The sequence below is a fragment of the Carassius auratus genome, chromosome 20 (assembly GCF_003368295.1).
Source record: "Carassius auratus strain Wakin chromosome 20, ASM336829v1, whole genome shotgun sequence".
NCBI classification, from domain to species: Eukaryota; Metazoa; Chordata; class Actinopteri; order Cypriniformes; family Cyprinidae; genus Carassius; species Carassius auratus.
This window is the reverse complement of record NC_039262.1, coordinates 22,427,797-22,453,704: the sequence shown is the minus strand read 5'-3', so window position 1 is coordinate 22,453,704 and position 25,908 is coordinate 22,427,797. Positions and strand designations below refer to the sequence as shown.

At 35.1% G+C, this 25,908-nt stretch overlaps 2 protein-coding genes and 1 long non-coding RNA gene across 4 annotated transcripts; 1 reads left to right on the top strand and 2 right to left on the bottom strand.

Moving 5' to 3' along the window:
• Positions 1–8,200: 8,200 nt before the first annotated feature.
• On the bottom strand, positions 8,201–11,456 carry LOC113121206 (pinin). Of its 2 annotated transcripts, none has more exons than XR_003294682.1 (7): positions 11,141–11,398; positions 10,820–10,886; positions 10,561–10,707; positions 10,324–10,382; positions 9,220–9,309; positions 8,978–9,070; positions 8,201–8,760 (listed from the first exon to the last, which is right to left on the bottom strand). XR_003294682.1 is itself a non-coding variant. In XM_026291490.1 (7 exons), the coding sequence occupies exons 1-7, from the start codon at positions 11,202–11,204 to the stop codon at positions 8,710–8,712; spliced, it is 510 nt and encodes a 169-aa protein (XP_026147275.1). In that variant the 5' UTR covers positions 11,205–11,456; the 3' UTR covers positions 8,201–8,709. The 2 variants fall into 2 exon arrangements, 1 of the variants encoding a protein (XP_026147275.1); XM_026291490.1 differs by having other exon boundaries at positions 11,202–11,456.
• A 21-nt stretch (positions 11,457–11,477) lies between these two features.
• LOC113121207 (uncharacterized) lies at positions 11,478–15,246 on the top strand. Its single transcript, XR_003294683.1, has 3 exons — positions 11,478–11,612; positions 14,596–14,640; positions 14,723–15,246. It is a non-coding gene; the product is annotated as an uncharacterized LOC113121207 (long non-coding RNA).
• On the bottom strand, positions 13,916–23,494 carry LOC113121205 (ammonium transporter Rh type A-like). The gene is made up of 10 exons (XM_026291489.1): positions 23,182–23,494; positions 17,614–17,797; positions 17,318–17,468; positions 16,619–16,766; positions 15,844–16,010; positions 15,609–15,746; positions 15,402–15,523; positions 15,234–15,307; positions 14,729–14,802; positions 13,916–14,599 (listed from the first exon to the last, which is right to left on the bottom strand). Exons 1-10 carry the CDS (start codon positions 23,477–23,479, stop codon positions 14,525–14,527), a joined length of 1,431 nt encoding a protein of 476 aa, XP_026147274.1. The 5' UTR covers positions 23,480–23,494; the 3' UTR covers positions 13,916–14,524.
• Positions 23,495–25,908: the final 2,414 nt, after the last annotated feature.

The window sequence follows — 25,908 nt, the reverse complement described above, 5'->3', positions numbered from 1 at the left end:
ATTGAAGTTATGCTTAGGGTTAGGAATAGGATCTCGCTAAAGATGTCATTTTTCTCAAGACAGCAACACTTCATTGTTGACTTAATATATTACTAATGTGATGATAGCAGCAAAACATACTTTTCAACACGATGCGCTGTTTAATATGGGTTAAAAGATAGTCCAACCACAGACTGTCCTGAAAATTCATAGCCAATGACATCAAAGCTGAGCAGCGGTGTCACACTTCCTCATCCATTTATGACCGATGTCTTTCGTTTTTCGGCTGAAGGGATAGATTCGGTTAACAATAGATTAAGCTTGCTACTTATTAGATTATGTTTTATTAACGTCTTCACCTTCCTCCGTTGTTCAACTTGAAAAAAATTGGGCAATATTGATGTGCACATGCCCAATATGTCTTAAATATAAGACAAATTTTTAAGATTTTTATTTATTTTTTGACCAAAGACAAATATATTTACTAATCAAATGATGTGCTTCTAAAATTTACATTGTATATTACATTGTGTTTTAAAGTTAAAATTGTTCACATTTGTGTTTCTGTGATTTACCATTCTCTACCATTTGAACTCTAGGAATAAAAACAGAAATTATAAATGAATGAATGAATGAATGAACAAATAAATACATAAAGCATAATGAACATGCATATTTTTGTAAGGATCTTCCATTATTTATTTATATGTCAAACTCATTTAAAGACAACATGCCCAAATTACTACACTGCATCCTCTGTCACCAAGCTCGTTTTTGCCACCATAAAGAATAAAAAGGCAGTTATGTTGTAAACATTAACTATTTTCAGTATGCAAATGAAAATGCTTTTATTAAAATACAAAACAGTAAATACAGTATGTCTTTCAGAGAACACTGGAAAAAGATAAATTATTTTAAAAATTAAATTGACCAAAATGTTATACAACACAATGTAAATGTTTCAAACTCACAAAAAACACCATGAAGACATAAATGTCAAGTGTGCAATATCATCTATAAAACTCTATCAGCACAGCATCAAATAAACACTGATTGTCTGAACAATGAAAGACAGAGAAAGTGTTCAGGAAAACAAACACCTGCTAGCTTTGACATAACATCATAAATTCACTTCATGACTGGAGCTAGGGGATGACTGTGTATGAATATCTCCTTTACTAAAACTCTTAATTAAAGTCTAAAAAGTTCACTGTATGAAGCTTGAAAAAGAGAACAAAATGCTTTATCAATACGAAAAATACTATGTTTAACTATTGTTTTCATCACTGGTTCTGTAATGTATTCATTATGAGCTTATAATTAAAACAAAGTTACATCTTCTGCAAAAATCAAACCACTGCAAAGTCTAATCACTGATCCAGGGACCATTTCTGTGTGTGCGGGGGAAAAAGAGTTAACGAGGTGAGTCCTTGTGCATGATGGAGAACTAGCATTATCTGCAAAAAATCCTGTAAGACAGAAGGAAGGAAATATTATTAATTACGTGCAACTTGTACATTACACCTCTGTAAAGATGCTGTATAATTAAATGTTAAATGCATCCATTATTGAAAGCAAGTAATTAATAGCAAGCTATAGTCATATGAATTATTTTGATAGTGTCAGATGAGACCGTCCTGGGGCTTGTACAATATCATACAAGTGTTAAACTGGATTATTAAGACTGTGATGTGCGACTGTGTTTAGGGATCATTTTTAAGACTTTGACCCCGTCCAGATACCCACACTTGCAGTCTTGGCCACTTGAGAGTGTGTGTACGTGACAGTGTGTGAACGAGACTTTGCCCGGTCTTAATAATGCCAAAGCACAGCGTCCTTAACACACACTAAACCTCTCCAATACTGCTCCGGAGCGCTATACAAAGCTTAGTGTATCCCATCATGCATCATGTTTTGGAATAAATCGTCAGACTTTTTGCTGAGATCTCACAAGAGGTCACGGAAAGCTGTCCAATGTACAGTATGTGAAATATTGATAATTAGATATTAAAAATCTCTGTAAACATAAGTGTCCCATAAGGCAGTGGCTCCCAATCCTGGTCCTGGAGAAGGCCAACACTGCACATTTGAGATGTCTCCCTGATCAAACACACCTGATTCAACTCATCAGCTCATCAGTGAAGACTCCAAGACCTCAAAAGTGTGTTTGTCAGATAAGAGAGACACCAAAACCATGCAGTGCTGGGGTTCTCCAGGATCAGGATTGGGAAACACAGTCATCAGGTCATGAAAAGTTCGACACACACTTGTGGTCATCATGCTCACTTGAACACTAGGCCAAATACAGGAAAGACGTCAAATAAGTAATCAAGTGGTCAAGTGCAAAGATGGCAAGTGTGGGTATTTGGACAGTGCAACAGTTTAAGAAACAACAAATGCTGTACAAATTATAACAGCAGGAATTTTTGATAAAAGAGACAAACTATCACAGACTTACTGCTGCAAATATCTGCCTCCGCAGCTTTCTGTCTTCTCCATTTCTGAAGGAATAGCTCTCCAGAAACACCACTGGGCTTCCTTTACGTCTTTTCAGCTAAAAATATACAAAAAAATAAAAAAAGGGGAGAGAAAATAAAATTGAATTATATACAGAATGTTAATAATGATCTGTGAGCAAAATATTTAGATATAATAAATATATATAAATATATATTTAAATATAAACTGATATGAATGAACTGCAAAATGGAAAAATGCATGTTTTATTATTTATTTTTAATTTGATTATTATTATTTTTTTTTGGATTTACATTAAAAGTTATTAAAAGCATGGTACAGAACATATGATTACTGTGATATCTGTCATATAAAAGCACATAAAAACACTAACATTACAGTGATACAAACAGCTGGTTTGGTGATTATTGTATTGTTGTATTGATTATTAATATACCATAGTAAAACTACAGTTACAGTTACTAATGTCCCGTTTACTGTGTTTTAACTTCACATTTCATTTATTACTATTGTAAGAGTCGTGATTACCATGATTTTACTACAAATACAACTTACATCATTGATCCTAAAATTAATAATAATATAAAATCTCATGTCCTCGTCGTGTCGAATTCTGACGCCAAAAGTTTCCCACTGAAAGCAATGAAGGTCGTAGTGCTTCGATATTCGACGCCAAGAGGCACATTTGGCGTCATAAAAGTGACGCTAGGGGCGCTTGACCATGCTTCGGTTTTTGACGCCTTTGGAGTGAGAATGGGTTGAAATTTACTGCAACTGCTGCTGTGCAAATTGAATGGGATGTGGATAATAAACAAAAACAATTTATTATATTAAATTTATATTAGTTATATTAATTCATTAATTGTGTATTTATTTCTATGAATTATTAATGTTATTCTGCATTTATATAAATAAGGCTATTATATATATATATATATATATATATATATATATATATATATATATATATATATATATATATATATATATATATATATATATATAAGGCTATTATAAATAAATTCTATTATTATTATTTTTGAGTTGTACACTATTCATACATTGGATTATTTTATTTATTACAGTTTTTCTTTCACTTTTGTAAAGTGAAAAGTTAATACAAATTGTATTTGATTGTTTTGATTTAGAGCAGTGAATAACTGCTATTAAAATATAATAGGGTATCACTGTTTATTACTGATTTTAAAGGTTACTGAACTCTTGAAATGATTTGGATATACAGTTCAAACAAGACAAGATTGGCCCCTCTGTATAAATCGTGGCCCCTCTTGTGCCCCCCAGTTGAAAAAATCCTAGAATCGCCCCTGAGTATACTTGACAAAAATTCAAAATATACTTGAGCTATACTCCTAGAATCTGTGTTATCATTATAATACGCTAGAGGGTGCTAGTAGTCAAGTCAAGTCACCTTTATTTATATAGCGCTTTAAACAAAATGCATTGCGTCAAAGCAACTGAACAACATTCATTAGGAAAACAGTGTCAATAATGCAAAATGATAGTTAAAGGCAGTTCATCATTGAATTCAGTGATGTCATCTCTGTTCAGGTAAATAGTGTCTGTGCATTTATTTGCAATCAAGTCAACGATATCACTGTAGATTAAGTGACCCCAACTAGGCAAGCCAGAGGCGACAGCGGCAAGGAACCGAAACTCCATCGGTGACAGAATGGAGAAAAAACCTTGGGAGAAACCAGGCTCAGTTGGGGGGCCAGTTCTCCTCTGACCAGACGAAACCACTAGTTTAATTCCAGGCTGCAGCAAAGTCAGATTGTGCAGAAGAATTATCTGTTTCCTGTGGTCTTGTCCTGGTGGTCCTCTGAGACAAGGTCTTTACAGGGGATCTGAATCTGCGGCTCTAGTTGTCCTGGTCTCCGCTGTCTTTCAGGGCAGTAGAGGTCCTTTCTAGGTGCTGATCCACCATCTGGTCTGGATACGTACTGGATCCGGGTGACTGCAGTGACCCTCTGATCTGGATACAGACTGGATCTGGTGGATACGGTGACCTCGGAATAAGAGAGAAAAAGACTAATATTAGCATAGATGGCATTCTTCTAATGATGTAGCAAGTACATAGGGTGCTATGGGAAGTGTTCCCGATTCTGGTTTACCTAATTAATGCAGCCTAAAAATCTTTAACGGATTTGGATGTTAGAATCATATTAGTATGTTATGTGTAAGCTAGGTTAAAGAGATGGGTCTTTAATCTAGATTTAAACTGCAAGAGTGTGTCTGCCTCCCGGACAATGTTAGGTAGGTTATTCCAGAGTTTAGGCACCAAATAGGAAAAGGATCTGCCGCCCGCAGTTGATTTTGATATTCTAGGTATTATCAATTTGACTGAGTTTTGAGAAAGTAGCAAACGTAGAGGATTATAATGTAAAAGGAGTTCATTCAAATACTGAGGTGCTAAACCATTCAGGGTTTTATAAGTAATAAGCAATATTTTAAAATCTATACAATGTTTGATAGGGAGCCAGTGCAGTGGTGACAGGACCGGGCTAATAGGGTCATACTACCTGGTTCTAGTAAGAACTCTTGCTGCTGCATTGTGGACTAGCTGTAGTTTGTTTACTAAGCGTGCAGAACAACCACCCAATAAAACATTACAATAATCTAACCTTGAGGTCATAAATGTACGGATTAACATTTCTGCATTTGACATCGAGAGCATAGGCCGTAATTTAGATATATTTTTGAGATGGAAAAATGCAGTTTTACAAATGCTAGAAACGTGGCTTTCTAAGGAAAGATTGCTATCAAATAGCACACCTAGGTTCCTAACTGATGACGAAGACAGTCTTAGACAGTGATCTATGTTAATACATGCAGAGTTTTTAGGTCCTATAATTAACACCTCTGTTTTTTCAGAATTTAGCAGTAAAAATGACTCGTCATCCACTTTTTTATATCGACTATGCATTACATTAGTTTTTCAAATTGGTGTGTTTCACCGGGCCATGAAGAAATATAGAGCTGAGTATCATCAGCATAATAGTGAAAGCGAACACCATGTTTCCTGATGATATCTCCCAAGGGTAACTAACATATAAAGTTTGAAGAGTAGCGGCCCTAGTACTGAGCCTTGAGGTACTCCATACTGCACTTGTGATCGATATGATACCTCTTCATTCACTTCTACGAATTGATGGCAGTCATATAAGTATGATTTAAACCATGCTAATGCACTTCCATTAATGCAAACAAACTGTTCAAGTCTATGCAAAAGAATGTTGTGGTCAATAGTGTCAAATGCAGCACTAAGATAATAAAACTAATAGAGAGATATAACCACGATCAGATGATAAGAGCAGGTCATTTGTATTTCTACCTTTTCTGGTATCTTGGACAGAAAAGGGAGGTTCGAGATCGGTCTATAATTAACTAGTTATTTGGGGTCAAGTTGTGGTTTTTTGATGAGAGGCTTAATAGCAGCCAGTTCGAAGGTTTTCGGGACATGTCCTAATGACAATAAGAAATTAATAATAGTCAGAAGAGGATCTATGACTTCTGGAAGCACCTCTTTTAGGAGCTTAGATGGTATAGGGTCTAACGTACATGTTGTTGGTTTAGATGATTTAATAAGTTTATACAAGTCTTCCTCTCCTATAGTAGAGAATGAGTGGAACTGTTCCTCAGGGGGTCTATAGTGCACTGTCTGATGTGATACTCTAGCTGACAGCTGAATGGTTACAATTTTATCTCTAATATTATCGATTTTAGAATAAAGTACTTCATAAAGTCATTACTGCTGTGATGTTGGGAAATGTCAACACTTGTTGAGGCTTTATTTTTAATTTAGCCACTGTATTGAATAAATACCTGGGGTTATGTTTGTTTTCTTCTAAAAGAAAAGAAAAGCAATCGGATCTAGCAGTTTTTAATGCTTTTCTGTAGGATAGGTTACTTTCCCGCCAAGCAATACGAAATACCTATAGTTTTGTTTTCCTCCAGCTGTGCTACATTTTCCAGGCTGCTCTCTTTAAAGTGTGAGTATGCTCATTATACCATGGCGTCAGACTGGTTTCCCTAACCTTCCTTAAGCGTAAAGGAGCAACTGTATTTAAAATGCTAGAAAAGAGACAGTCCATAGTTTCTGTTACATCATCAAGTTGTTCTGAGGTTTTGGATATGCTATGGTATTGGGATACATCAGGATGATTTACTTAAAAAGCAGTCTTTTGTGGTAGAAGTGATGGTTCTAGTAGACATCTTCTGCACAGAATTTCCAAAAAAACACAAGAGAAGAAGAGAAAAATAAACACCAGATAGACATGTAATCTAACACGATCATCTGACATGAAACAGCATCAAAACTGTAATGTTATGGAATAAAATGTTGACTGATGAAGAGGTAATAATTAAGTCATCCATTTTTAATAATAAAAGTCATTACATTTTTAAGCTTTTTGTTCAAAATGTTGTTTCTTTATTTTTTTGTGAAACTTACCCACACTAAAGTGTTTAAAAAAAGGATGCATAAAGCTAAAATAAAATGGTTTTGTTTACAAGCAGATACCCTGTTCTTTCTTTGGATGTTTTGTATGTTCAGATATTCATGTAACAAAATATACACAAATTCAAACCTAAATAGGGCGATAGTAGTATATTAAATTATTATTACCAAGGCAGAGAAACAAATAGAGACATCATTAGCATAGCTGCGGTTTCAACAAAGTCAAATTAAGTTTAAGAATAAGAATGCGCATTTGATCAGATGCAACTGCAGTCACAATTTAAAAGATACATTATTCGAATGCTTGGCGAAAGAGATGCGTTTTTTTTAAATCTAGATTTAAACAGAGAGTGTGTCTGAACCCCTTGAATTATACACCATTCAAGTTGTGTTCTGTTTTCTCTGCTGCACACATGTGAAATATTTAGCAAAAAAAAAAAATAAAAAATTAGAATAAATGTGATTGATATTTTAAGATGCTTTATTTCTTTACCTCATTGGAACTGGAATTATGAATTAATAAGAATCATTAAAATTAAAAGGATGCCGAACTTTACCCATACCCCAGATTATTTTTTTACTGGCACCTTTCTCTTAAACCCTCATTTCTTTGAAAACCTCTCACTTACCGGTCTTAAACACAAACACACAATCTTTCACATGAATGTACTTTTAAAAATTAGTTATAAAACAGTTGCTCCTGGAAAGAGGGATAGGTAGTATGTTTGCTTTGCATACTGTCAAGCTTGAGACTTTATGAGACTAATATCATGTTTTGTTCCAAAATCATTATATAATGAGTCATGTTCTTATCACAATGAGACCGAAAATATTATTTAGAATTATGTGATACCGGCTATATCAGTTAACTTTGCATTGCGATTGTTTTTTCATGTTTCATCAGTCAAAGCATTTCTATCTGCATGTTATTCAGCTGTAGTGATATCTGATGCATTTTGTCCATATAAGGAATCTTCTAGAATATGATAAGTTTAATACTTCTATGAGTCTCACTTGTGAAACTGGCATTACAGTACATGTGAGTGTTAAATGCTCCATAATGCTCACACGGCCTCATTTTGGGTAAAAATAATAGAAAAGTACTTTGTAACGCAGTAGCTTGAGTAGCTTTTCAGCAAACTACTACTTAACTCTTACTCGAGTCTTACCTGTACTCAAGATAATTATTCCTTGAGTAGCAATACTTTCACTTAAGTATAATTTCTTAGTGCTCTTTCCACCACTGCTTATAAGACACACAAAAAATAAAGGACACAAACTGGAAATTTATTTAACAGTATTGTCATAAGTACGGTCAGACGCACGTGTGTCACAAAGGAAGATCGTAAGCGTTCAGCTACCCGCTAGAGGTGCTTCTGCATTTGGCTCAGCACAATAAATACACAGATTATCATGGGATAACAAGAAACACGCCACTGGAACAACATGACTACACTGTTGTTTCAAATTTGAATAGTTTGTTAGATAAACAACCTTCATGTCCCCGATGACAAACTGTACACGTTTTTTTGACAATTTCAGTAACAATGTTCTATGACAATGTTACATTCAAGCTACAGTTCTTATAGGATACAGTCAATCAGACATACAATAAGTATTTCAGGACACAGTCTGGAATAATAATAATAAAAAAAGGGGGACAACCATCTACATAGTTTATGGTAAGGAACTGTCAATGTATAACATCAGGCAAACCCATTAATAGTTGAAGATGGTCTTTCCCTGAGTGGCGGCCAGGTGAATAATGAACTGAATCAGAAAGTGGAGTTCAAGAACTCCAGCAGTTCTGCTCTGTTTTTGTCCCGCTGTTAAAAAAAAAAAAAAAAAAAAAATAGTTAAGTCAATGAAAGATCTGTGCAAACCTGACTACAGTTAACATTCTAACACTATTTTCACCAAACATCATAAAATAACAATAAAGCAGCAGACGGATATTCCATGCTTTTATTATAAAATCAAATGGTTAATTTTATTGTTTTTCTCTAGTGTATTTATGTGTAATCTGCAGAATGAAAAACTCACCTGCTTGTCCTTCTTTGATTTTTTCACTTTCATTTTAATCTTTTTCCCTGAAATCATACTGTACTTGCCGGTTTTCTTCTTTTCCTTAAGATACTGGGGAAGACAGAAATTATATCACTAAACTTTGCAATAATTACAGAAACAATTAATCAAAATACTTCTTTTGTTTTTAAAGGAAAGAGACTACATCACTTTGCTAAAATGTGATGCCAGCTATGAAGTTTTGAGTTGAAAAAAAGTACCTTTGAAATTTGAACAGGTCCAAAGCTGTCGTCCTGCTCTTTGTGTCCCTTTTCCTTCTTCCGCTTACGTGTTTTCTCTTTTTTTCCTTTCTATGATAATAATAATAATAATTATAGTTAAAACAGTTAAGTGAAAATTATTCCAAACCAAGAGTTAATTAACATGTAACAGCTTTTATTTTTATTTTTCAGTTTGACAGGCTTTGGTCATTAACTGAAATGTGTAAAAATTATTTAAAGGGGTCATATGATGCTTTTTTAAAGATCATTATTTTGTGTATATGGTGTAACAGAATATTAGGGCTGCACGATAAATCGCATGCGATATTTAATGCACATCTTGTCAGTAAATCTCCATCACCTGCACACTTTCACATGGAGTGGCATTAACTACACAGAGCTGTTGTTCACTGACTAGCTACGCAAAACGTGCAAAATTTGAGGCTGTTTTTGCACAGCTTGTCAGTGAACAACGGATCTGTGTAGTTAATGCCACTCCCATGTGAAAGCGTGCAGGTGATGGAGATGTAATGCTTTAATGTTCAAAAAACAAATTCATTTTCAAATACTGTACATTATTGTAGGTCCTCTTGTAGCGCCAGATTATCATAGCAAAGTCAGAATAACCTCCTCTCTTAGGTTCACGAAACGGTCGTCCATAAAATGCGTTGCTGTTCTGTTTTAAGTAATCTTAAAGATTCCTAAATCTATCTACTTTCTGAAGGACAAATAAAGCGCTTTTGCTTTCTCCTAGATACACACAGCATCTCCCTTACATGGCTGCTTCAACACTAACTGTGTTACTGAAACCAGGTCTTCTTTCTTTGCGTGGACATTTGGGCAGGATTACGCAATATTTCCACATAGTGACATAGACATGTGGGGGCGTGTTTGAACGAGCCGTTTTAGGGGGGTGTGGCAGAGTCTTAACTTTGATAAATAATATCTCGAGATTTGAGACTTTAGTCAAGAGCTTGCCAAGAGCTTGTAACACTCAGAAGAGAAAGGAACAATTGAAATTGCATTATATGACCCCTTAAAAAATTCTTGATTTTGAGTTGTCAACTGAAAAAAAAAAGAAAAAAAAAAAAAGAAGCCAGGTACCTTTTTGCCATGATTATCTTTCCTTTTCTTCGAAGATTTGCTTTGTTTTTTGCAAGAATCTAGCAGTGAAAGCACAAAACACATTGATCTGCCACATCATTCATCTTTTTTGTTTCAATTTCTTCTTTTATGTAAATAATGCATGTGATGTTTTACACCTACAAAAACATTCCTTTCACACAATATCATTTTTTTATTTTGAAAATAAATGTAATAAATAATTTTTAATGAACTTACCTGAGCTACTGGAGCTGGAGTTACTATGTGATGATGAACTGCTGGATGAAGAATGTGAAGAAGAGGATGAGGAGGAGGAGGAGGAAGAACTGGAAGATGATGAGGAGGATCGGCTTCGGCTTCTTGCTCGTTTCCGGTTTTCTCTTCCTGTCAATATATTTGTAAGCAGAATAATTTCCGCACATTTGTCCCCAATCACTGATCAGGGTCAGTGATTGTTCTTTCCTGACACAGACAACACCTGTCTAGAGAAACTCACCTCTACTGTGAGAACTACTTCTGCTTTTTGAACTCGACTCACTCTCCACAGAGTCCACTTTGGCCGACTGAAACATAACAAATAAAACTTCAGCATCCAGATCTTTTGAAATGTTCAAAACATCGACTGTGTTCTGTGTTTTATGAGAATCCTAGCAGAAGAGCAGTCAACGCGGTCAATGTAAGTCATGACCCGAATTTAGTCTGTCTCTGTGTGTGTAGTCATTCTACAGTCAAATACTCATTTATTCCACAGATACGTTACACTTTATCCATATACAATTTATAGAAACAACATTTTGTAAACAAAAGAAAGATTTACAGCTTCATCTGAAGGGTTGACGAGAGCGATGGTTTTAATGTAACGTTAAGCAGTTCTTTACCATATTAAATTGTCTTCGAAATGTGGTCCTTCCGACCACTACAAAAATCGAGAAAATCAGAGGAATAGCCCGATATGAATATAATCCGTGCTGAAAATAAACTGCGTGGAATATAAACGACCCTTTTTCATTTCTGTGATCAGTGCGTGTGAATCAATAATATAAACACCACTACGCAGCCATCTTGTTTACGTCATTATCCGGGTAATGTTTAACAGCGCAGGCGCGTGACCGACGCCACCAAAAAAAGAAAAAGAAAAAAGAAACAAACAAAATCTGATTAATGTGTGTACTGAATATTAAAGTTTCACAGTATCATTGTACAGGTATAAATTTGTTAAGTTCGTTATTGAAGCAGCACGCAGACGGCGTCATCACATGATAGCTGATAGCCTACTTTTCTAAGCACAGGTGAGACATTATAACAAAAATAATTGTATGTATTTCTCTAGCGAACTACGTTAGCAATTTTATTTGATAAGAGAAAACAATGACATCATAGCGGTTATGTTATTTCACTCTCATAACTCTTTAAATAATAATAATAAAAAAAATTAATAAAAAAGAAGGTTTTGTCTTTCTGGGCCGTTAAAGCGCTCCCTGGAGAACATTTTTGCCGCTTATTGGTCTGCCATTGAAAAACAAGTACTTCCAGATAAGATATTCTACCTTTTTTTTCTTATTTACTGAAATGATACTACAGTTAAATATGTATTCTCTTCAGCTGAAATACGAGCTGCGCGTGTTGGTTTCTTTTGCCACACGAGTGAGAAAAAGAAACTATCTGTCTCGTCGTAGACAGTTTTTGTCTGTGCTTATCTGAAGCAACTAGACCAAGTAGATTATACCTAGAACTATACCATAGATTATAAAATAAAATAAATAAAAATAAAAAAATTAAAATTGGTTTTAATTTAGCACAACATAATAAAAAGAGGTAATGATTCTTCTGTAATACATGATCTTTCTTACAGAGGGCGCCCGAGACTAAATATTGGACATTTCCATCGCGCGCACGGTCACATCTCTTTTGCCTAAAAATAAGTCGACAATATATTTGTTCGTTTTTTCAGGACACAATAGTTTTATGATATTTTCAACTGGTTCAAAATGCAGCAGCTAGAGTTCTTACTAGAACCAAGAAGTATGATCATATTAAGCCCTATCGATTCTTACCACCTGACGTCTGTGATTTTCATGTACCAATCATAGACAGTAAAAGAAAGGTACCAATTCGGACGGGACTAACATCTCCGTGTTTATTACAGAGGTGGGAGGGTCTGTTTTGTGCATCTGGGCGTCACAGAGATCACGCGCTATTATTATTATTACACAATAAATACTAAATACTAAATGGCTAGTATAGCAAAACCATGTTAATGTGTGGTTTCTTTATTTTAACTTGTTTTTCTTAAAAAAAAGAAGCATGTTTAATTTTCATAAAGGTACATCTGTAATTAAAACATTATGTAACTGAGTGCATAAATGAACGTGAATAATCTTACCTGATGCTGATATTACAATAGCCAGTATTAACAGTTTACGTGATCTGGTTCTTGACTTTTTTATTTTTTATAATTGTTTTTTAATTATTATTTCTTTGCCGGGAAGCAAATATATCAAACATGCGCGCGGTAAGAGCATCTATGGTAATTCACGTTGGCCAAAACACGCGAGGAAACGCGTTGCCGGCAATCAATCACACTATTGCCAGGGTCACAAATATAAAAACAAAAACGATTCGAAATCTGATTATACTCACATCACAAAGAAACATAACAGCATATAACAAAAATAATCCAGATCCTGTTTTTATGAATGACAGTAAAATTTTAATACATTCACATACTTTTCAAATACAATGAAGTGATGAGGTGAGGCATATGGGAGCACATACATCATTTTACACTAAAGTTGAATCAGTAAGTCAGCTTGCAATAAGACTGTCTGCAAGGATGATATCCTCTTTAGCATTAAAAACATGGCATTTATTAGTCTTATAAAGAACAAGATGTGACAGTCTGATCACGTCTGCTTGTTTGTACTATGAGCTGAACGTTCAAGTACTGGAGTAAATGAGCTTTTATTTAAGGCTAACTGTATGAGATCAGGTTTACAATAATCCTGACTAAAAGATGACGTTTCAAAGATGGAAATGTACAGTGGCCCCAAAATCAATTTGGACACTTTTTTGAGCACTACACTGACAAACAAATGATGAAAGAGTGTTTCCTCAGATTTCATTTCTTATTTATGTCATTACTTCTAATCAGGTGGTCCCTGGATCCATTAGTGGAAGTTCTTCAATGCTTCTCAAGTTCACTCATGTGTCCTTCAACAGCTGAAGATAATCACATCAACCATGAACGTTCCACTAATGTTATCATAACAAACCGGAAAAGTGGGCTTAGTTATTATCTTTCTTTAAAATGCATACTAATATATATATATATATATATATATATATATATATATATATATATATATATATATATATATATATATATATATATATATATATATTTTTTTTTTTTTTTTTTTTTTTTTTTGATACTTGATATCAAATTTTAAATGTGACTTTTTGGGGCCACTGTATTTGGCTGAGTTCATATTAAAGTATTAGAAATTGTGTGAAAATATAAAAGTCAAAAATATATTTGTTAGTTCTTTAGGATACAATAGCTTAAAATACTTCATATATCATTGCATAAAGGGTTGTTACTGATCACAATAATAAGCAACTTGTTGCAAGAAAGTTGAAGAAGGATCTCTCTTTGGAAGTGAACTAGTATATATGACCGTAAAAATAAAAAAATCAGTGGTCAAATTCTCTAGTGATGATAAAAGTTGGGTCTGTACAAAAAAAGCTTATTTGAGGTAAAATGAGCTACTTTGATAACAGACACTTAAGCAAAATATCTTGCATCGGCTCAGATTTCAGTGAGCAATTACTCAGTTATGTGCAGTTCAACAGACGACAACAAAACCTGACCGCTCTGAGTTAGCTTAGTGACGTTCTGGTAATATTCTTTGACCTTCTTACATTTAATTTCATAATGGCAAATTATAAAAGGGTTGAGATGCCACTTCTCAGTGTCATAATATGAGTTGCAGGTGTTTTTATTTTTAATTTAGCTGCATGTATTTAGAAAAAAAGGCACACATTACAAAAATAATAATAAATTGACATCACTTAGTACTTATGGTGAGTTCACTGTTGAGGATTTTAGAGAATGCAGTAGATGCTGACGTTAAAAAGCCCCTGAGTTGCTTATTGGACTGGGTCTCTTGATCGGTGAAGTGAGCTGGTTTTGCGCAGAGCTTCAAGCCTCCTCTTTGGTCTTGGCATAATCGCCGTGAGTCAAGCGCTCTGCGTGTTCCTCTTCTTCCTCAGGCACCTGCACATCAGAAGCATTCAAAATTGTCAAACTTTACAGCGGTAAGACATTTTCCTAGGAAATAAAAACAGTTGTGACCATGTCCTAGCATTACAAACTAGCATTAACATCTCAATCTTCTAGACGTACCTCCCAGAAGACTGAGTCATCGAAGCAGTTTTGATCAGGTGGCTGCCCCAGGAATGGAATCTTCATTATCAGGCCTGGAGAAGGGAAAAATCTTTTACTTTGTGTTTTGTACAGTTTTGTGTATATTGTGATATATAACAGAGTAATGCTAATTGGTTGAATGAGAAATAAGTGTGTCCAAAAATAGTTTAAAATCCATGTGACAAGTTTTTACATATAGGTTCTTTTTGAATTCACGTTGGTTTCACACGGTTGTGAAAAATCTTAATACATGTTTCTATTTACATTGCTACATAATATCATGTTGTGTGTGTATGTGTACGTGTACAGTATGTACAATGCGTGTCAAATATTTCATGTTTGGATTCATGTTCTTCAAAGAAAACTGTACATATATTAATTGTATGCACGAAAGGCATTTTCCTTTAAATGTATTAATTTATACAAAACCCTTTTATATTTTGCAATATCTTGCAGATTTTATGGTCCTTGTATTAACACCTACCTGTGACCAACCCTCCCACCAAAGCAAACCCAAGAGATGATGCCAAACCACATGCCTGTGTACCTGGTGAAACACTGAGATAAACAAGCACAGTTATATTAAACCCACTTGTTGCCTTACTGGTAACAGCGGAAATCTAAAGACACAATGTAAGGAACTGCCAGATACTTGTGTTTCTTTCCTAGTGCTGTCGCCACAATACTGGCCAGGCCTCCTAGGATCCCTGGCATGCCGTGGAGGTTATGCACACCACAGGTGTCTTGGATCCCAAGTTTAGAGGCGAGTATGGGCTGTGGAGAGAAAAAAGAAGCTGATGGATTAATACATGATTGAATTCTGATATCAGAATCATTGGGATATGGAAGAAACTCATACAGTCAGGAACTTAAATCCAACGGTGGAGATAACGCCTGCAGTGATTCCGATCAACATTGCTCCAAAAGGCTGGATGTCCATGTCAGCGCAGGTACCCACAGCGACTCCTCCAGCCAGCGTGGCGTTCTGAATGTGAACCTGTGCCACAAAACAGGTTCAGGTTCCCTAGTCATTAAGATCATAGACTGCTAAAATTGAGACCCGGTAAAATTAAGAAAAGACCGGTATGACCCACCATGTCAAGTTTCCCCTTCTTCTCCACCAGACTGGAGGTAGCGTAGGCAGCAAGAGTACAAGCAGCCAGAGAGAAATAGGTGTTGATAACAGCTCTTAGCTGAGCATCGCCAGGTTCAGCAATCGCAGAGTTAAAGCTGGGCCAGAACATCCACAGGTAGACTGTGCCTAAAGACACAGGACGAGTGGAATGGTGAATGTTTACAAGTACCTACAGACACCCCTTACGAAAGAAAAATATATTTACCAATATATTTCTTAAAATATATTGTGATATATTGTAATATATTATTTTCCCTTTTTATTTTCTAATATTTTATATATTTGAATACATTTAGTAATATATTGATGATACATATATTATATAATATATTGCAAAATATACAAATGATTGCCGCTTTCAATATATTGCAATATATTGGAAAAAATAAATATATATAAGAATATATGCCTAATATATTACATGATATTTTCCAATATACTGCAATATATTTTTGTTTCATAAGGGATAATACCAATGTACACAAGTCCAACATTTTAAACAGACTGTGTATCAATCCCCAGAGCCTAATTTTCACTCATTTTCAGTTAAATATGGCATCTACCAAATGTAAATTGGCTTGTATGTATATTACTGTAAATCCTGCTAACATATGCTAACATTTACTGAAGCTCTAGGATTAATTTTTGTAAGTCAAACAAGTAAGCAGGTCTCGTTAGTAACTCTGATTACAGATTGTTTCAGTATTATAGTTGACTGAAAGATTTACACGTACCGATCATTGCAAACAAGTCTGAGTGATAGACTGAGCCATCGTTCTCGTGGCCGTTCTTAAGACCAGGGCGATAAAGAACACGGGCGACAGCTAATCCAAAGTAAGCCCCAAACGCATGGATAGTCATAGAGGCACCAACATCAGAAACCTGTCAGGAGACAACAAGGTTCATGAATACCAGCTGAAAAAAGGTAAATGACCATCTTGTTAAAGTACATTTAAAGTATGATTAATTTCCTATAAAGAGACACCACCTGATTATGCTGTGAGTCAATCAATAATAATAATTGTATTTCCTTTAAACCCAGTTACTCCAGGCACTATATCTTCAAGATGAAGAAGGTGCTTTGTGCACTTTCAGTTGTTACTGGAAAGATGGGTGTGTTCATTAAGTTTATCCTGCCAACTTTAGGAAGGAGATAGAACATTGCCTAAACTGATTTTCCTTCATCTTTGACCCAGCTTCCTTTCTTGCAGGAACTCAGATAGCATTAAATTTCACGAGGCTCTGCTACCAATGTTTAAAATCCTTATCCTAATTAAAAGTAATATTGAAATTATGCATAGTGTTTATATCTGGTGCAAATCAACTTCAACTGAGGATAGAAGGGGCATCACATTGATTCCCCCAGAATACCAAAACAAATGATCTATGCACTGATTTAGGTATATTAACTAATAATTCGAGTCAGTACAAACCTCAAGGACTTCCACAACCAAATGCTCATTGATGCAGAAGGTAGTGATCTCCAGCAGGGTCATGATGAGGAGCTGGACAGGGCTAGTTTTCCCCAGAACCGCTCCAAATGAGATCAGAACAGTTGCTGTACTGAAGTCAGCATTAATCATACTGCAGAGAATGAAATATCAAAATATTATTTTTATTATTTTTGCAGCTGAACATCTAGCATTTAACTATTTTGATAGATGATGAAGAAATTATCAGTTTTATTACATAAGCCCCCCCCCCACCATAACCAAAAAGTTGAGTTTACCTATTGATGCTGACACTGATTTTTCCATCGTGCATGTGCCAGATGTTCTGGAGGAGAAGACCCCACTGCAAGCCAAAGGCAGCCAGCAGCAGGTTGATGCCCACACTGCTGAAGCCATATCTCTTTAGGAAGGTCATCAAGAAACCGAAGCCAATGAAGATCATCACGTGTACGTCCTGAAACACTGGACACATGGATAAAGAGTTTATGAGAAAGAGCTGTTTCTCCACACCTGAAGCCCAAAATTAGTCACAGCATTCTAGAACCACACGTAGTTCAACTTTAGTTTGAACAGGTCAGCAATGAAAAGAAGCACTGTTGTATGACAATTCACCAAAACATGAATATTCTGTCATCTTTGATTTGGACACAAGTGAAAATTTCATTGAAATTTGAGAGATTTCTTTCCCTCTGTTGAGTCTACAAAACTATCACTTTGATGCTTCACAAAGTTGTGGGCCCTCATTTATTAAAAGTGCGTATGCACAGATGTGTGCATTATGAGTACATAAGAACAGTTTCACACAAAGTGTGGAATTTACCAACTTGCGTGTAAATAAAGCTCAACTCTGAGGATGCTTCCACGGTGAATCTAGTGGTAGAATGGTGATACTACAAAAAGAAATTGCTGCCACATTTCCCCTGTGTACTTTAATGGCAAATACTCAAATGTGACCCTGGACCTAAGTGTCAAATTTCGAAATTGGGATTTATACACCATCTGAAAGCTGAATAAATAAGCTTTACATTGATGTATGGGACAATATTTGTCCGAGATACAACTATTTGAAATTCTGGAATCTGAGGGTGCAAAAAAAAAATAAAAAATACTGAGAAAATCACCTTAAAGTTTTCCAAATGAAGTCCTTAGCAATTCATATTCCAATCAAAATTAAGTTTTGATATACAATAGGAAATTTACAAAATATCTTCATGGAACATGATCTTTAATATCCTAATGATTTTTGGCATTAAAAAAAATAAATAATTTGAGCCATAATGCATTGTTGGCTATTGCAAAAAAAAAAATACCCCAGCGACCTAAGACTTACTGGTTTTGTGGTCACGGATCACAAATAGTAATTTCAAACTTCAAGCTAGACATTTGCATAACTGGTGTGAAAAGCTATAAAAGACAGCTGGGAAGTCATTTGAAATGTATCTATAGTGTCATGGCTGATTTGGCAAACCATGCGTTGCGCAGAGAATGTGTTTTTAAAGATTGCACTGATCTGTTTAGAGAAAGCACACCAATGAGGTTCATTCGTATGTGTTACGCAGCACTTTTGGGCTTCGGTAAGAACCAACAAGGTTTCTTCTTGCACAAGAAAGTACAAAAAGGAGAATGAAAGTCTTATTAGTTTGGAATGACATGAGGGTGAGTAAATGATGACAGAGTTTAAGTTTTAGGTTGAACTATTCCTGAGATTACTGGAAACATAGCACAAAGGCTGATTACTTATGATATGTTTGCTCTTTTGATATTTTCATTCTTTGTCAGATATTTTATGTGATCCACAGGAAACAATAACAGAAAGCTCAACATAAGTGTGAGGAAATGACAGAAATCACAGAAATTGCATAATATTTTAAGCAGTAAAAGAATTATTGATGAACAACTGTACAACCACAATAGTTAGAAAGCAACATATGTAACACATTTCTGTTCTGTCACCAGAACAATTCAATAACCACCTTCTTTCCATCGCTGTACAAAGGTCTTGTGTGCTCTTCTATTAGTTTATGAATGACAGGTTAAGAAGTTTCCTCTAGTGACCCTGTTGGTGTGTGCAATTTTATTCACTTCACATGACTCTAATGAGTACTAATACATACTTATTTCAGGATAAGTCACATTCAGAGCAATCCAGCATTTTCATTACTCTATCAGCAAACTGACAAATCATAAAACATTTTTGTAGTTTTCTAAGTTTCTGAATGTGGCGACTAGTCATTGCATATGCACTGACATTTTGTTAAGAATAGATGTAATGCTCATATAAACAAATATGTGAATCAGACTGCAAAGTTTAGGGTTCATATAAAGACAATTCTGAGCAAACCACACTGGAATCATTTGGATTGATAAAGCACTGCATGTAAAAAAAATAAAAAAAATACACAGCAATTTGCAGTGACCTGAAGTCATTCGTTTTGATGAATAATATATAATCACCATTGGGGATGGTAACACATGAGTGACTTTGATTCATGGATTAATAATCCAGTTACTATGATGTGCATTACACTGCTGCATTTTGATTGAATGCATCCAAAGTGTTTCCCTGCCAAAACATGGATGGATGGACATGCAAAGAGTAAAAGGATATAAAAATTTGCAATAACTAAATGTGCACACTGATTATCATCACAACACATAGTGCTGTGCTGCTGGACTTTTCCCATCTTTCTGCAGAGAGGAAATGAGTTCTAGACTGTCCAACTCAGGAAGGTATACAGTCCCTGGACACAGAGATAGGATACCGTCCAGAACACCTTAATCATCAGTAAAGTCTGTTTTCGGACTACACAATACAAACCACCGATCATTGTGCCTGCTGATAATAATCAGACACACTTACCATTGTCAGTAAGTTTAAAAAGGGTCTCACCGTCAGTCCCAAGAGAGACAAGTGGAACTACGAAGCGTGAACCTCCAAAAGGTTTTGTAAAGGCGAACATTCAGACTTCCTCGGAAAGCCTCCGAATCCCTCCACCCATTCACTAATCCACCCAACATCTAAACTTGCCAGGAACAAACCCAAATTGTCATCAATCATATTGCTCATGGTCTGACATCTGCTAAGCTCATCAAGATAACAGATGACCCCTTTAAGTACTAACAACAACGCTTGGCGGAGAGGAACTTTGATCAAACTGAACTGAAGTTTCTTTGCTTGCTGCATATTTTTATTGCTTGCTGTATATATATTTTATGATCATGTCCTTATTTTATAACACAGTCCATGCTACCAGCAGACTGTAAAGGACCACTGTACAATGATACAGTAAGAGACTAAACAGGAAACTTTCAGATAAATATGTGATGATTAAAAATCATCAAATTTCAGTCTTATCTTGCTTCCCAATCCATCTTAAAACAAACAAACTACTGAGTGTGATCTTTTACTGCATATACTCAATTCTCAATGGTCATTTTTTCATGTTTCATGGAAAAAAAAATCTCAACGAGGGATACCAAAAATGTGATAAAACTTGATTCTGTTATATCATCACAGCCCTTCCCATCCTAAAAACGTCCCGTGGTACCACAGTCGTGTTCTTCGACCAGCGTTTTATGTTATTGTCAGTCTTTGATGGTTGTAGAGTAATAAAATGTGATCGTGTTGAAAACCTCTCAAAAACATTTAGGTGGGTCTCTGACACTGCTGAAACAGAGGTGAACAACCCTTATCAGCTGTTGCATGACCCAAGTCTTTTCCTCTGATCTTTCTGTTGATCTTAAGCAATACATATTTGCAATGATAGGGTTGGCTAAAGGACTTTTCACTGGCTATTTCATGTATGCAAACTTTGGAAGAGCATCACAGTGAAATTACAGATAATTGTGCTGGGTGAGTAGAAGTGCACAGTCCATTTTTTTCCAACTGTTGGATTCTACAACAAACAGAATCATTTTCCCAGTGAAAGTTTTCGCATTTCCCACATGCAACATATTTGCTGATAAAATCTCAAAGGTCCCATTTTACTAATGGGTGGGAAGATTGCTCTCTTTTGAAATGTTCAATGGCCTAATTACATTTTGTCAGCGCTAATTTAGAGCGCAGTGACATAACTTAGCTATATGTGTTTTCTTTGTTGCCTAGATTAAAGCAACCTTTATTTTCTTTTCTTTGAAGCTTTTCTCACTCATCTCTGGAATGCTTTGCGTGTATGTACCAAAGTGACAGATGGCTTTAATTTTCCCATTCTACAAAAACACATGCTTTGGAAGACGTTGGAGTCATGGCCTAGTGGTTAGAGAGTTTGACTCTTAACCCTAAGGTTGTGGGTTTGAGTCTCAGGCTGGCAATACCATGACTGATGTGCCCTTGAGCAAGACACTGCTCCCTGGGTGCTGCAACATAAATGACTGTTGTGTGTGTGTGTGTGTGTGTGTGTGTGTGTATGCATTTTGGATGGGTTAAATGCAGAGCATGAATTCTGAGTATGTGTCACCATACTTGGCTGTATGTCACTTTTTATTTAATTTTCACATATGCTTTTAATTATTTAAAGGCCATCAGGTTCACTGGGGGGCAAATAATTTGAATGCTGTGCCCAAGCACTTAAAACGTTTAATCTTAAATTACTAAATGCGTTAAAGTGGTATAATTGACAGTTGTGTAACTCAAAGGCAGAACAGTTATGCTCTTGAATGAAAACTTTGAGGACACGTGACTTTGCGACTAATCTCGCATGGTCATACACACCCCAGAGTTGGTTTCAGCCCAAACCGTGTCTGAGCAAGCAACCACAATTGCAATTTGAAGATAAAGGTATGGGTATTTTCAACCATTGCATGTCATCTCTGCAAACACGCAAAGCATGTATAGAAAATGAAAGGAATGCAATTGAAGTCGAAATGGTCTCAAAGGAAACATACAGTATTTGCTTGAATGAGTGATTCCTTTTATAATAGATTCTGTAGATTAGTGGTTGTCAACTGGAGGGGCACGACACAAAATAAACAGGCTTGTCAAATTTTTAAAGGAAAGAGGGAATGTTTCACATTTGTTTAGTTGCTGACATCAAATTATGTTCATCCAATCATGTGTCATTTCATAGTCCTTAACACAGAAAACCATGAACAAAACCATGCAATATATGACCCAGATTATATAACATAAACTTCCACTTAAAATGGAAATTTAAATGGTTTGTGCAACCATAATATATTTTTTGCACCTCTAGGCAGCTGATTCAATTTAATTCAATCCAAATTGGCCAATTTACCTATTCAGTCTACAGTGTGTATTGTTAATAATTTAATATGTAAATGAAATGAAAATGTTTATCATGATATGAATAAATGTCATGGTTTTCCCCATTTGTAGCCTACATTAATCACCTGTCCAGTGTAAGATCTGGCTCCTGAGAGACCAAGAGACCGTGGCATTGACTCCTCTTCAGAGGGAGTATTTTTAGGGGCTTGCGTGCTCAATGAACATTAGTGAAATATTGCCGCCAAAGCCTTTGCAGAAATAAACCTCTCAGTGAACACTGATGAGTGCGTAGCACCATAAATCTTAAATGCAAAGTATTGTAGTAAATATCTGTTTTAAAAAAGATGAATTCATTTACAAATCATCCAGAAAATATTTTATTCAGACAATGGCCAAAAGCATGAAGGCAATGACATGTTAACAGCAATTTCCAACTACATCCATGTGATCTAGCCCTTAAAGTTCCTTATAACATAATGTGTTCAAGTTGAGCCAATTAGAAAAGGTTTAAATACAATTTTATCCTTAATTGAAACCAATGAATTTGCATGTCAAAACAAGACCGGATGTACAGTATACACACATCTACAACACAACACATATCTAACAGGTGGGTACTTACTGGGATAAAGGGTCATTGGGCTGCTTGAATGAGTTGTATTCGATTCTTCATGACTCCCATCTTTGTGAGCTTTACCGGTGTCATATACCACAAGGAGAGCGTACAGGACAATGGTCACGGCTTCCAGTATTAAGGCCAGAATGGGGAACTTGAGCCTCATGTTGGTGGCATATGCTGGCATGCTTAAAACCTTCTCTGTTCTGCCGTTTTTCCTCTCTGGGTGATTCTCCCTCTTGTCTCTTCCTCTCTCACTCTTCACGCTGTCTGGGGCTTGTGGGGGGAGTGCAGAAAGTGGCATGTGGTTTTGAATTGGCTGCGGGTTTTGGAAGACCAATGACGAGAGAGATCATTAAAGTGGGGACAGTCACACCCCCTGTTGCACTGTACTTGTAGGAATGGATTTCCTTTCTCCTCCTACATATTTAAATGTGTTTTAAATTCACAAAATAAACAAACACAAGCACATATGGCTTATATGTCTCCTTAGGGAACTATAAATGTAACAACACTTTAATCATTGATTGTATTATATGGAAATTCAATGTTTTACCACATGACTGGTTACACATTGTAATTTGAAAAACATTTCATGGGTTTACACTGTAAAAATGACCTCTTTTTTATTATTGGCTTTTAATTTGATTTTATATTGTTTTGGATCTGTGTATTTTGGTTCCTCTTTTAGACTGAACACACCCTGAAGCTTGAGAGCTGAGTAGTAGAGCGTGGAGAAAACAAGTATTGTTGATAATGTTATTGGGTTCTCACTTAAATAAAGAAATTTATTTTTTTGTAATGTTAACAGTAAATATTTGTGGAGTGACATTGAACATAAACGTAACAATTTTTTGATTTGCCTCATCCTTGCAAAATTAGAGAATTATGGCATTAAACATATAGCCTTAACTTGGGTACAAAATTATTTGGAAGAGAGAGAGCAATTTGTTTATTTCAACAATCTGAGCTCAAGTAGGGGAAAACTTTTATGTGGGGTACCGCAGGGGTCCATTTTGGGACCTCTATTATTTCTAAATTATATCAGTGATTTAAGTGTTTGTAAAAATGTTATGCCACTCATGTTTGCAGATGATACATGTCTTCTATTATCTCATTCTGACATTGACACATTGATAAGAGTAGTAAGTTAAGAATTACAAAATATTTCTAAATGGTTTAAAATTTATCAACTCTCTCTTAATATAAAAAAAACTAACTTTATGATTTTTAGCACAAAAAACTAAGGAGATTGTCAGGACATAGAGGTATCAACTGATGGTTTAAAAATTGGCCAAGTGAACCAAATACAATTTTTAGGTGTCATTGTTGACCATAAACTAACCTGGAAATATCATATCCAGCATGTTTGCAGAAAAATAATGAAATCTGTTGGTATACTGAGTAGAGTTCGTTCTTTAAATTGATATTTCATGTATGAAAACAATATATTACAGCTTGATCTATCCCCACATTTTGTACTGTAATATTGTTTGGGGTGCAACATGCCAAACGTATCTAAATAAGATTTTATTAATACAAAAGAAATTCTTAAGAATTATGAGTAATTCAAATAGATTGTCATCATCTGCTCCTCTTTTCATAAAATATAACATTTTGACAATATTCAATGTTAACATCTATTGCATAAATACCTTTATATACAAGTATGTGTATATGACAAATATTATGCCCAGAGTTTTTAATAACTTTTTCATGTATTCTTCGGATGTTCATGCTTACTCCACAAGACGCTGCAAAGATTTTTATCTTCCTTTTTGTAGAATTACAGCCAACCAATCTACACTGAAATACAGAGGGCCTTCCCTCTGGAATCATTTAGACCCTGCTTTAAAGACTAAAACCACTCTAAATTCTTTCAAAAGAGAGCTGAAAATAATGTTAACATATAAATAAGTTTATCTTGGTAATTTGTTTATTAAAATGTTTGATGTACTGATTGTATTGTCTTGCTTGATCATGTAATTTTACGTTCATTTAATGAGATTTTGGGGAGGTGGTTTCATAAGACCTTATGGACTTCTCACTCTCTCCCGCACAGTATTTTGTTTTCTTTTTTTCTTCAATGGATTTGTAAAGTTGTATTTCGAATGTTATATGTGCAAATAAACCTTCAAACCTTCAAACACTGAAAAATCACTGGAGGAAAGATGGAAGAACAATGAGAACAAGCAGAGACTGCTTTAAATTAAAAAAATAACATGCAAAATCTCTGAAGATCTCACCAGAGGATGATTAAACAACTAAGAAATGTTCAGCAATACTATATTTCATTTCTAATGTTAGTTTTGTTTTAGAATGTTGACAAAGCTCATGTTAACTTACTACATTCTAATACATAGAAAATGTAATCATTTTCGAAAGACAAAGAAAATAAATGTATCTATTTTCTAATTTATATATTTTTTTATTTACACAGTTACACAGTAGTTATAGACACCTAAAGTAAAGTGGGCCTTACATCTGCATATGCAAAGAATTGATATTGAAGCATATTTTAGTTTGCTAACAATGATTGTCAGTACAAAGACAATAGATGTATTTATAAAGTTGCATATAAAGTCAAAAAGAGCACTCCAAAGCTCAACTAATTTCAGAGGTTTCGCATGAATGTTAACTGTTTTTTTTTTTTAGTTGTAAATAACTTGCATTTAAGTGCCTGAAAACATTATATTCTGTTAGTGCTTAAATATTCTTTCTGTAGGTCCTTTT

Bases quoted from the DNA above. Each gene is read 5' to 3' on its own strand.
- LOC113121205 (XM_026291489.1), bottom strand. From the start codon at position 23,479: ATGCCACTTTCTGCACTCCCCCCACAAGCCCCAGACAGCGTGAAGAGT. The intron at 15,308-15,401 runs GTATCTGGCAGT...TGTTTATCTCAG, and splicing joins GCACTAGGAAAGAAACACAA to TGTTTCACCAGGTACACAGG. The intron at 14,803-15,233 runs GTAGGTGTTAAT...TCCCTTCTCCAG, and splicing joins GGTGGGAGGGTTGGTCACAG to GCCTGATAATGAAGATTCCA.
- LOC113121206 (XM_026291490.1), bottom strand. The intron at 10,383-10,560 runs GTAAGTTCATTA...TTTCACTGCTAG, and splicing joins CTCCAGCTCCAGTAGCTCAG to ATTCTTGCAAAAAACAAAGC. The intron at 9,310-10,323 runs GTACCTGGCTTC...TTATTATCATAG, and splicing joins AAGATAATCATGGCAAAAAG to AAAGGAAAAAAAGAGAAAAC.